Here is an 11,903-nt window from a genome sequence, read left to right as displayed (position 1 = left end):
CAGCAGCAGCAGCAGCAGCAGCAGCAGCAGCAGCAGCAGCAGCAGCAGCAGCAGCAGCAGCAGCAGCAGCAGCAGCAGCAGCAGATGCAAGGGGTCTCAGAAAGGGCCCCAGGTGGCCCCGCTGCCCCGCTCCCAGCACACAGGGTCTAGGGCCTAGGGCCTAGGGCCTAGGGTTTAGGGTTTAGGGTTTAGGGTTTAGGGTTTACCGGGCTGGGCGTCGAAGGCGTTGTAGGAAAGGGCCCCATTTGCTTCTCTCAAGAACAAATCCAACTCCAAACTTTCTTCAGAAGGGGGCCCCTCTGTTGGGTCTCCATCCACTTCCATGGGGGCCCCCCCCTCCTGCTCAGCAGCAGCAGCAGGGTCCATTTGCTGCTGCTGCTGCTGCTGCTGCTGCTGCTGCTGCTGCTAGCGCGCAGCAGGCCTGCTGCAGCAGCGCCGCAGCCGCGAGAAGCAAACACACACTCAGGGCGGACTGAGGCGCGGGCGCCTGCAGCAGCAGCAACTCGAGGGCAGCTGGCTAGCTAGCTAGCTAGCTAGCTAGCTAGCTAGCTAGCTAGCTGGTGGGACTTGCGAAGAAGACGAAGGCTCAGGGACTCCCCACCGAAGCTGCTGCCAACGAGCAGCAGCAGCAGCTGCTGCTGCAGCCGACGAGGTCCGGCGGGCGTCCCCCGCGCTTGCTGCTGCTGCTGCTTGCTGCTGTGGCTGCTGCTGCGCTGCACTGCAGCGGGCAAGCCCTGTCTGCTGCTGCTGCTGCTGCTGCTGCTGCTGCTGCGGCGAGCCCCACGGCCTCAGCAGCGCGGCGGAGAGCCCCGCAGCAGCAGCGCAGCAGCAAAGGGCCCCGAGAGCGGCGCAGCAGCCACGAAGAGCTGCAGGGCGGCAGCAGCAGCAAAAGAGCTGCCTTTGGGCGACGCAGCAGCAGCTGCTGCTGCTGCGGGGCTCCCCTGCTGCTGCTGCGCGCCAGGAAGCAGAAAGAAACAGAAATGGCGGCGGCAGAAGGAAGAGGGGGAAGTGGAAGGGGTGGGTTTCGGGTGTACGTACACCTGAGAAGGCGCACTGCGGACAGCTGGCGCTCACTCGGCGGCGCCGGTGTGCAGTTTGGAGGCGAATTTGTCGTTTTTAATTCATTTTCTGCATTAAACAAATTCAATTATTGCAATTTAATGCAATTAGAGCTTTCGAGCAGCAGCAGAAACGCAGCAGCAGCAAAAACAGCGCTCGAGCGCCTGCCACACAGTCACGGGGCTGCCGCTGCCAGCCCCCCTTTTCCGCTGTCTATTCCACTTGGAAACAAATTAAAAACTTATTTGTTTTGTTTTATTTTATTAATTTTATTTAATTAAATTCCTTTTAAGTCCTCGGGGCTTTTTAAACCGCCGCTTTCCGCGCGCGCGAAGCCCGCCAGCGCCTGCTGTCGGTTCGTGTCTGCTGCTGCTCAAGTGTCTGCGTTTTTCTCTCCGTTTTCGCCAACTTTGTTTCTTTTGTTTTATTTTATTTCTTTTTATTTTATTTTTGTTTTTATTTGCAAATTTAAATCCAATTTGAGCCCAGCCGTCGCCTCCGGCCCTTCTTGAATGCGACGCTCGCCGCCGCGGCTCGGGTGTCTCGCCACTCTTCCTGTGCGTTTCGTTTTCCTCTGCATTTCCTTTTCCTTTTTTAATCCATTTCATTTCTTAAATTCTTTTATTCTTTTAAACTAAATTTAAACTAATAGTAAAGGCCTGGGGCGCCAGCAGCAGCAGCAGCAGCAGCAGCAGCGCGCTGGGCAGCCCAAAGAGAACGAGAAACAGCAGTAGACAAGTTGCTGCTGTGGCGCCCGTTCGCTGCTGCTGCTGCGGCAGCAGCAGCAGCAGCAGCAACAGAGTTCAGGGGAAGCCCCCCAGCAGCAGCCAGCCTTGTGCTGGTTTCAGAGAGCAGCAAAACTTTAAAAAGATTTTAAATAGCTTTTAAATAGCTTTTAATCCCTTTAGTTCTTTAGGCCTCGAAACTGGAAGCGCGGAGTGTACATACACCCGAACAATTCGCCCCCGCCAGTTTGGCCGCTGGGGTGTATGGACAGCTTAAGAAAGCCACTTAAAGCCTTTTCTGCAACAAAACGAAAAACAATTCAAATTCTTTTTTCCTCTTTTTGAACAGCACTTCAAATTCTTTTTATTTTCTTTGAATGCCAATTCAAATTTTGTTTTATTTAAACGAAAATTCAATTTCTTTTTATTTTCTTTTTTCCACTTTTTGCTGCAGCATTCGGCCCCTGAAAAGCCCCAGGGAGACTCTTGACATTTCAGTTCTCTATTGCACCACTATTCTGTTTTATTTTATTTTATTTATTTTATTTTCTTTTCTTTTTATAATTGCATTTATATTTCATTTGTTTCGTTTTGCATGCAGCCTCCGGAGAGGCGAAGCGTGGGGTGTACGTACACCTGGCGTGGCGCAGCAGTTTTAAAAGTTTCTGAATTCGCCACAAGTTTTGTGGCCATCAAAACCGATAAATAAATTTATTTTCCCTTTTTGTTTTGGGAAAAAGATAATCTGCTGCTAGCTTCTAAGGAGCAGCAAAAGCGGCGGACGCGCAGCAGCACGCCGCGCGCATGCATGCATGCGCTGTGCTGCAGTGTACGTACACTCGAAAGAAAAGCAGCAGCAGCAGCAGCAGCAGCAAAAGAGCCTTTCAAACGCATGCACACCAGACAGAGCCGCCTTCGGACCCCAAGAAACAAATGCATCCAAACACATTCGCATTTGCTGCTTGCTGCGCACACAGCAGCAAATGCTGCTGCTGCAACGCCTGCAGCAGCAACAGCAAAAGATATAGCTCGACTGCAGCAGCTGGAGCGCGCGCAGCTGCTGCTGCAGCTGCTGCACACCTGTGCCAGCAGCTGCTGCTCCAGTCCCCACTGCAGCAGCTGCATGAACTCCTGCTGCAGTCCCCGCTGCAGCAGCAGCAGCAGCAGCTGCTGCTGCTGCTGCTGCTGCAGCTGCTGCTGCAGCTAGTAGAAGCGGCCTGCGAAGCGCACGCCCTGGGCGTGAGAGGGCTTGCCCGCGGGTTTTCTGTCGTGGGGATTAATTTCGAGTTCTGTCATTTTCCTTTCGAGTTCTTTTTCGGGATTTTCCATTTCTTCTTTTTTAATTAGCTGCAGCTCGTCGAAGTCTTGTTTGCTGCTGCTGCAGGCCAGCCTGGGGGGGCCTCTGTCTTCCCCCGCGGGCGCTTTGGCTCCGCTGCGCTGCTGCTGGCCTTTTGCTGCTGCTGCTGCTGCTGCTGCTGCTGCTGCTGCTTCGCCAGAAGCAGCAGAATGCTGCGAGCGGTGAGAGGCCGCAGCTTCTTCTTCTGCGTGTTGGCGAGAGGCCGCCAGGCGTGCAGCAGCTTCTGCAAAAAGGAGAAAAACGAAAACATGAATTTCAAAAAAATCAGAAAAATGAAACATTTGAACAAGTCGAATTAAATTCAGATTCAGAAAAAAGAAACATTTCAAAATTTCAAGTCGAACTTAGTTCAAATTCATAAAAATGAAACATTTCAACATTTCAAGTCGAATTAAATTCAAATTCAGAAAAAAGAAACATTTCAACATTTCAAGTCGAACTAAATTCAAATCCAAAAAATGGAACATTTGAACATTTCAAGTCAAACTCAGTTCAAGTTCAGAAAAAAGAAACATTTGAAAATTTCAAGTCAAACTCAGTTCAAATTCATAAAAATGAAACATTTGAATATTTCAAGTCAAAATTAGTTCAAATTTTTTCTTAATTTTGCTTTTTGCTGCTGCTTTCCTGGGCTTTTCGCCCACCACTCTTGAAACTTGCAAAACATGAATTTTCGGGAAATCGAAAGAAAAGGGCACTTGCATGCATATTTGAAGAGATAAAATTGAAATGAATTCATTTTTAAAAACTATTTTGCATTTTTCTGCAATTTTCCCCCGCTTTCCACCTCGAAAATTGGGGTGTACGCGCACCTCGAGTCAACGGCCACGCAGGAACGCGCGCCTCCGCCGCCGCCCGATGCTTCATTTCTGCCATTTCGCTTTTTCTTTTTTCTTCTTCCAACTCCTGCATGCGCGCCATCACTTCTTCTTGCTGCCGATTGCTGAATTAAAAGAAAAGAAAAAGAAAACTGCCCCGAGCTGCCGCCGCCTGGATTGGGGTTTCTGGGGTTTAGGGTTTAGGGTTTAGGGTTTGCTAGGGTTTGGCGCGCGTGGAGGCTCGAGTGCTGCAGCAGCAGACACGCGAGCAGCAAACTGGCGAAGCACGGAAGCAGCTGCTGCAGCGCCCGCAGCTGCTGCTGCGCTGCTGCCTGCGGCACCACGCCGCTGCTGCTGCTGCTGCTGCGCGCTGCACCTCGCCGACCTGCACCAGCAGCAGCAGCAGCACCCCCACCGCCGCCAGCAGCAGCAGCAGCAGCAGCAGCAGCAGCAGCAGCAGCAGCAGCCTCACCGGTAGTCGATTCGGTAGCAAGAAGTCCAGTCCTGCGGCGAAGACTGGTCTATGGCCAGGATGTTGGAGTCAGTAAGTTTGAAGTTTTGCAACTTCCAATTGCCCCGCGAATAGGCCACAGTGTACTCCGAGGCCCAGGGCCCGAAGGGCCCCTGCTGCTGCTGCTCTGCTGCAGCAAGCTGCTGCAGCTGCGGGGCCAGCTCCGGGTTCAAACGGTCTTCGTACCTGCGCAGCCACAAACCCTAAACCCTAAACCCTAAACCCTAAACCCTAGGCGCTGGCCCGCGCCCTCTGAACCCTGCAGCTCGGCCTGGGGGCCCTGCACCCGGGGAAGCCCAAACCCTAAACCCTAAACCCTAAACCCTAAACCCTAAACCCTAAACCCTAAACCCTCACCAGTTGTCGTTGAGGCACATGGCGTTGTAAGTCCTGCGGCCGCCCCTCAAGGCGTTGCTGCCGCGGAGAGAAAAGTACTGGGGGACTTTCCCCCCCACCTGATCTTTGCTGCTGCGTGCTGCTGCTGCTGCTGCTGCTGCAGCAGCCGCGAAGCCTTCGGGGGGCCCCCCGGGGGCCCCCTTGCCCGCGTAGGCCGGCACCTCCATCTGCAGCGCATGCAGCTGCCTGCGCTGCTGCTGCTGCTGCTGAGGGTTCCCGGGACTCGCAGGGTCTGCAGCAAGCTGGGCGCAGCAGCAGCAGCAGCAGCAGCAGCAGCAGCAGCAGCAGCAGGGCGAATCCGATCCTTTTTGCCCTGCAGATTGCAAGAAAAGCCCGCGAAAGAAAGCCCGGGAAAGGAGCTGGTTTGTTTGCCTGAACTTCAGTGCATGTGCTGCTGCAGTCGAGCCGCTTTGCTGCTGCTGCTGCTGCTGCTGCTGCGGGCCCGAGGAAACTTCTCCTTTTTCTGCAATTTCAGCCAAATGAAGCAAAAAGAAGCCACGGAGAAAACAAAAAAAAGGACCTTTTGAAGATAATAAAGGGCCCAAGACGCGCAGCTGCAGCTTTTCCGCGCAGCAGCAGCAGCAGACGGGCAGCAGCAGCAGCAGCTTCCGGCGCTGTGGCCACCGCGGAAGGCCCTGCTGCGGACTTCCCCTTTTCGAGGCCAAAGGGGCTTCTTTTGTGCATTTTAAAAGCGCAATTACATTTTTTTGCATTTTGAATTTGTTTACTTGTTTTAAAAATCCAAAAAGCGAGGAAAAACCCGGAAGATCGGCTCAAGTTGCAACGGTCCACTCGCCGCGCCCGCAAGTCCAGCGGCCGTCCGGCGAGCCGCTTCTTCTGCGGTTTCGTCTCGGTATTTTGAATTAATTCTTTTGAAAATAAATAAACAAAAATAAACGAAACTCAAAAGTCCAGCTTTCTCTGCAGCAGATCTGCCTTTGGATGCATTTGCAGCTTTCGCCGCCGCGAGCCGCTGCGCAGGATTGACCGCCACCGGGTCCTCCTTCTGCACTTGTTCATTCTCCCCTTTTCCCTTTTAGACTTCTCATAAAACTCATTTCAACAGTTTCCCCCACAAAATTTGCAAATAAAGAGAAGTGGCGTTGCGTGAAACGGCGACGGAGTTGGCCTTGACTCGCGGGTTTCCCAGGTGTACGTACACCTGCGCCATCCGACCAGTCACTTCTCGCCACTCGACGAAAACTCGGTGAAACTTTGAATTCAAATCAAATAAACTTCTGCAATTTGTTTTATTTATTCCTCAACTTCAAATATTATCTTGTCGCTTCCAGTTTCGCAGCTCCAGAGAAAAAAGGGCTCCTCCTCTCTGCGGGGAAGTCCACCGCCAACACTTCCCAAAGTCTGCAGCCTCTATTTATATCATTTTTATAATTTTTGATATTTTTTGGAAATTCTGCCAAACTGGCAACACTACTGTTCGAGTTTTCCTAAACCCTAAACCCTTTTAACCCCCGATCCTCCCAATAAACCCTAAACCCTGATTTCTTCCTACTGCAGACTGCAGCAAAGCTGGCCCATTCGCCTCCGCCGCCAAGCAGCAGCAAAAGTGAAGACACAAAGACAGACTAAAGTATAAATATCTAATTAATGAATTTATTTATTTCATCTCTCTCTGATTCGGTTTGAGTCAGCTGCAGCAGCTGCAGCAGCTGCAGCAGCTGCAGCAGAGAGAATTCTGATAATGTCGAACTTCTTCTTTTCAGCTAATGCATGCATCTCCTGCTCTCACTCTCAAACCCTAAACAACCCTAAACCCTAAACCCTAGCCCTATACCCTAGCCCTAAACCCTAGCCCTATACCTAGCCCTAAACCCTAAACCCTAGCCCTAAACCCTAGCCCTAAACCCTAAACCCTTGCCCTAAACCCTAAACCCTAATCGAGGAGCATCCTGGGCAGCAAATGAGCAGCAAACGACCGCAGTGCTAGCTTTGTTGTTGCTGCTTCCTTATGGAAGGAAGGAGGGAATGCACAGCCCCAACAGCAGCAGCAGCAGCAGCAGCAGCAGCAGCAGCAGCTTTTGCTGCTGCAAAAAGGGGCCGGGTGTACATACACCAGGAGTCGGGGCGAAGCCACAAAACTAAAGAAGACAGAAAGGCACTTTGCATGCGCATGCACCACTTGAGGTGTACATACACCGCAGAGTCTCTTGTGGGGCCCGCGCTTGCGCTGTACAGACACCTGCTGCATGCAGTCCACGCCCAGTGCATTTGCTGCTTCCAGTCACTTCTTTAAAAGCACAAAAGTGTTTTTAAAAACATTTATTTTGTGCTTTTTACTTTTGCAAAAGGGGCAAGTGCCTGCGGCTGAAACTGGGAACTTTACACTTCACAAATGCACCTTCAGAGACACTTGCATGCGCGCATGCGGAGTTTAATTATTTACTTTTTATTCTTTTGGACTTAAAGGCATTATAAAGGAAATAAACATTTATTTGCAACTTATTTGCCACTTATTTTCGCCCTCAGTCCGAAATGAGGCATTTAAAGACCCACAAACATGGTCCAGTGTACGTGGAGGCGAGGTGTACGTACACCTGGAGACGCGCATGCATGCGTTTTAATGCATTTGGAGTTTCAGAATTTTTTTTTATTTCCCGAGCTCAAATAGCTAACTAGAAGTGCCCCGTCGCATGCAGCAGCTGGCGAAAGCAAAAAGACCGAGAAAAGAACAAAGAATGGAAGGAAAAAAGAATGAAGAAAAGAACAAAAGAATGAAAGAAAGAACAAAAGAAAAAGATAAAGAAAAAAGAAGAAAAAGACAAAAAGAAACTCCGCAAGAAAAGGGCAGGGCAAACGCTGCATGCCGCTGGGGCCCCGAAGTGTACATACACCTCAATTCTACTTGCAGTTGGCCTCGAAATCACAAGAATTGAAATTATAAATGCGAATTTAAAATTATAAATCCGAATTATTCAACAAATCGAATTATGATCTTTCAATTCGCATGCGTGTGGACTGGCGCGCTGGGGGCTCAGGTGTACGTACACCTGCATGCATGCACTTCAACTTCGTGGCGTTTTATAAATGCAAAGGCAGAACTTGCATGCATGCGTTTAATTTCAGAATGTTTTGCTTTTTAAATGCAGTCGGAAACTTCGGAAATAAATATAAATGAAAAGAAATCAAATTTGCGCATTTGCGGCTGCGCCAGCCCTGCGGCGCGGTGTACGTACACCCCAGACTGCGGCTGCTTTGCAGAAAAGCACTTCCAAAAGTGGAATTCTTTTTGCGACTTTTCTCGGAAATGTTTTCGCTTTTGTCTTTTCGATTAACTCCAGAAAAGAAAGCAAATTAAATAATGCAAAATGCGGAAAAAGAAACAAATGTGCAAATTGGAAGACTCGGAAGTGTGAAATTGCGCAAAAGACATATATAAGTACATATAAATATACATAATAAATACTTATATATATAAATATATATAAATATATATAAATATACACAAATATATATCAATATATATATAAATGCATGCAAATATAAACACAAAAACATCCGCTGCATGCACGCAGAGGCCGCGAGTGTACGTACACCGCAAATCCAGTATACGCGCATGCATGCATTTCCGGTGTACATACACCCCAGCAATTCAGGACTCCGATTAGAAAAGTGTCGATACACCCGAAGAAGCAAAGACCCACTCCAACTGCTGCTGCGAAGCAAATAACTAACTGGATTTGTTAATTAATTCATTTATTTTATTTTTATTTTCTTTTAATTCCACTTTTCAACTAACACTCAACTAATCCCAACTCAAAACACAAACGCGGACGGCAACGCAACCCGAAGGAGACAACTGCTGCTGCAGCTGCTGCTGCTGCTGCTGCTGCTGCTGCTGCTGCAGCTGCTGCTGCTGCTGTTTCGCCTCCTTCGCGCCCAGCGTTGGGGTGTAGTGACACCCGAATAAACACATCGTCATGACACCTTCCCGACGCCCAGCCCAAACCCCAAACCCTAAACCCTAAACGCTAAACCCTAAACCCCAAACCCTAAACCCTAAACCCTAAACCCTAGCAGCAGCGCGTCCCCAGCGGCCTGTGGGCTCTAGGCCACGTAGGTGTACATCCGCCTGCAGCAGCCGCACGGGAAAGTAGCGGATCAAATTAATTAATTTAATTAATTAATTAATTAATTAATTAAATTAATTAATTAATTAATTAATTAATTAAACTTACATGTCTTTGGGCCCTCTCTGAATGTATTCTCTTTCTATTAAAGCTTCAATTCTGTTTTTTATGAGAGCGGCGGAGGGCGCGAAGCGGGGCGCGAGGTGTACAGACACCTCAGTCACCAAATCTGCATGCAGCATTTGCTGCTTGCTCTTCAGGGCCCTCACTATTGCTGCTTCTACCCTGAGAAATAATAAGACAATAATAAAATAATAATAATAATAATAATAATAATAATAATAATAATAATAATAATAATAATAGTAATAGTAATAATAATGATAATGATAATATAATAATAATAATAATAATAATAATAATAATAATAATAATAATAGTAATAGTAATAATAATGATAAGGATAATAATAATAATAATAATAATAATAATAATAGTAAATAATAATAATAATTAGCAATAATTATATTATAATAATTCAAAGAATTTGGATTTCTATTTATGTAATTATATTAATTCAAATAATAATTATTTTGTCGCCCACTGCACGTTGGGTTTAAAAGAATAAAACAAATAAAAGAATAAAACAAACAAAGCAAATAACAGAAACAAAAGAAATAAAAGAATAAAACAAATAAAAGAATGGAACAAATAAGAGAATAAAACAAACAAAAGAATAAAAGAAATAAAGAACAAAACAAATAAAAGAATAAAACAAATAAAAGAATAAAACAATAAATGAAATCACAGAATAAAAGAAACAAAAAATTAAAGAAAGAAAAGAACAAAAGACACAAAAGAACAAAAAAGACAGAACAAGAACCGGAACAAAGCAGCAAACGAAACAAACAATCAATAATAAACAAACAAACAAACAACAACAAATAAACAAACAAATAAACAATAAATAAATAAATAAATAAATAAATAAATAAATAAATAAATAAATAAAAATAAATAATAAATAAATAAATAAATAATTACAAATGGTTTCTGTCGAGCTCGACGCTGGCGGGGACGTCCGGGCCGGCCTGGAGTTCGAGTTGGAGGCCGGAAGAAAAGGGGGAAAGAAGAGGCACTTTGACGCAAAAGTGGGGCGAGTGGAAGTCGGAATTGACCTAAAAAAGCCGGAAAAAAGCATTTTTGACGACGGAAATGAATCCAGAATCAAAAAATACTTCCCAAGTTCAAAAACTAATTCAAAATCCTCCAAAAAGTCCTCAAAATGACCCAAAAATGAAAAAAATCGAAAAAAACGAAAAAATTCCTCCACAGCCAAACTGCTCCAGCTGTACAGACACCGCAGCGCTGGCTTCGACACTTGACAAATCTTTTTGTTCATTTATTTTTATTTATTTATTTATTTATTTATTTATTTATTTTATTTATTGTTTGTTTATTATTTGTTTATTTGTTTGTTTGTTTATTTATTTATTATTTATTTACTTATTAGCGAATAATGCGAGGTGTACTGAACAAACAAGCAAACAAAGAAGTGAAGAAAGAATTATATTAAAACAAATAAATAAATAAATAAATAAATAAATAATAAATAAATAAATTGCAAATAAATAAATAATAAATAGTAAACAATAAATGAACAAATAAACAAATAAATAAATAATAAATAGCCAACAATCATGCAATTAATAAACAAACAAGCACATAAACAATAATTAAATGGTAAATAAATAGTAAACAAATAAATAGTAAATAGATAAATAGTAAATAAATAATAATACATAAACAAACAATAAATAATAATGTAGTCAATAAACAAACAAATAATAAATAAATAGTAAATAAATGAATAGATAATAAATAATAACTATATGATTAATGAACTAACAAATGAATAATAAATAAATAGTAATTAAATAAATCAATAATAAATAATATAAATGACAAATAAACAAATAACAAATAAATAAATACATAAAAAAATAAATAAATAAATAAATAATAAACAAATAAATAAATAATAAATAATTAATCAAATAATAAACAAATAATAAATAAAAAATAAATAAATAAATAAATAAAACAAAAAGTACTTCTAAAATGTCTTCATCTTGAAGCTCCTTTGTGGGCATTTGGCCGTCACTACGGCGTCGGTTCAAAATTCTGCAAAAAAAAATAAAATAAAATAAAATAAAATAAAATAAAATAAAAAATAAATAAATAATAAACAAATAAATAAATAAACAGATAAATAGATAAATAGATAAATAATAAACAAATACACAAATAATAAATAACTAACTAAACAGATAGATAACTAAATAAATAAATAAACAACTAAATAAATAAATAAATAAACGATAAATAACAATAATAAATACTAAATAAATGAATAAATAAATAAATAAATAATAAATAAATAATAAATACTAAATAATAAATAATAAATAAATAAATAATAAATAATAAATAATAAATAATAAAATAAAGCCTCACCTGCACTTGGAGGTGCAGAGGGAAAGCAGATGCCTTTTGATTTCTGCTGCTGCAGCACTGGCTGCCGCTGCAGCGGCGGGATCTGCTGCTGCTGCTGCTGCTGCTGCTGCTGCTGCTGCGTCGAGTTTCTGAAGCGTTTCTTTTGCTGTCAAGGACTTGTTGCAGTTGAACAAATATAAAATGCACATTTGCAAAGTTGAACAATTTATTTCTTGCTGCCCCCCCGCGAAGCAGCCCCGCAGCACTGCGCGCCCCTGAGGTGTACGTACACCGCAGCGCCAAGCCGTACCCCCTCAGCAGCAGCAGCAGCAGCAGCAGCAGCAGCGGCAGCACAGTAGCAGCAGCAGCAGCAGCAGCAGCAGCAGTAGTAGTAGTAGTAGTAGTAGTAGTAGTAGCAGCAGCAGCAGCAGCAGCAGCAGCAGCAGCAGCAGC

At 44.1% G+C, this 11,903-nt stretch overlaps 2 protein-coding genes across 2 annotated transcripts; both read right to left on the bottom strand.

The window, feature by feature from the left end:
• Positions 1-2,987: 2,987 nt before the first annotated feature.
• On the bottom strand, positions 2,988-5,033 carry ENH_00002660 (hypothetical protein, conserved; the record flags this gene model as incomplete). Its single annotated transcript, XM_013578253.1, has 4 exons — positions 2,988-3,364; positions 3,954-4,084; positions 4,432-4,656; positions 4,828-5,033. The coding sequence occupies 4 exons, from the start codon at positions 5,031-5,033 to the stop codon at positions 2,988-2,990; spliced, it is 939 nt and encodes a 312-aa protein (XP_013433707.1).
• A 3,898-nt stretch (positions 5,034-8,931) lies between these two features.
• ENH_00002650 (hypothetical protein) lies at positions 8,932-9,196 on the bottom strand (the record flags this gene model as incomplete). The annotated part of the gene is made up of 2 exons (XM_013578252.1): positions 8,932-8,956; positions 9,063-9,196. The coding sequence occupies 2 exons, from the start codon at positions 9,194-9,196 to the stop codon at positions 8,932-8,934; spliced, it is 159 nt and encodes a 52-aa protein (XP_013433706.1).
• Between the last annotated feature and the right edge of the window lie 2,707 nt (positions 9,197-11,903).

This window comes from Eimeria necatrix, genomic scaffold (assembly GCF_000499385.1).
Source record: "Eimeria necatrix Houghton genomic scaffold, Enh_scaff1080, whole genome shotgun sequence".
Lineage (NCBI taxonomy): Eukaryota > Apicomplexa > Conoidasida > Eucoccidiorida > Eimeriidae > Eimeria > Eimeria necatrix.
Note: the sequence above shows the minus strand (reverse complement) of the source record. Positions and strands in the feature narration are given on the sequence as shown.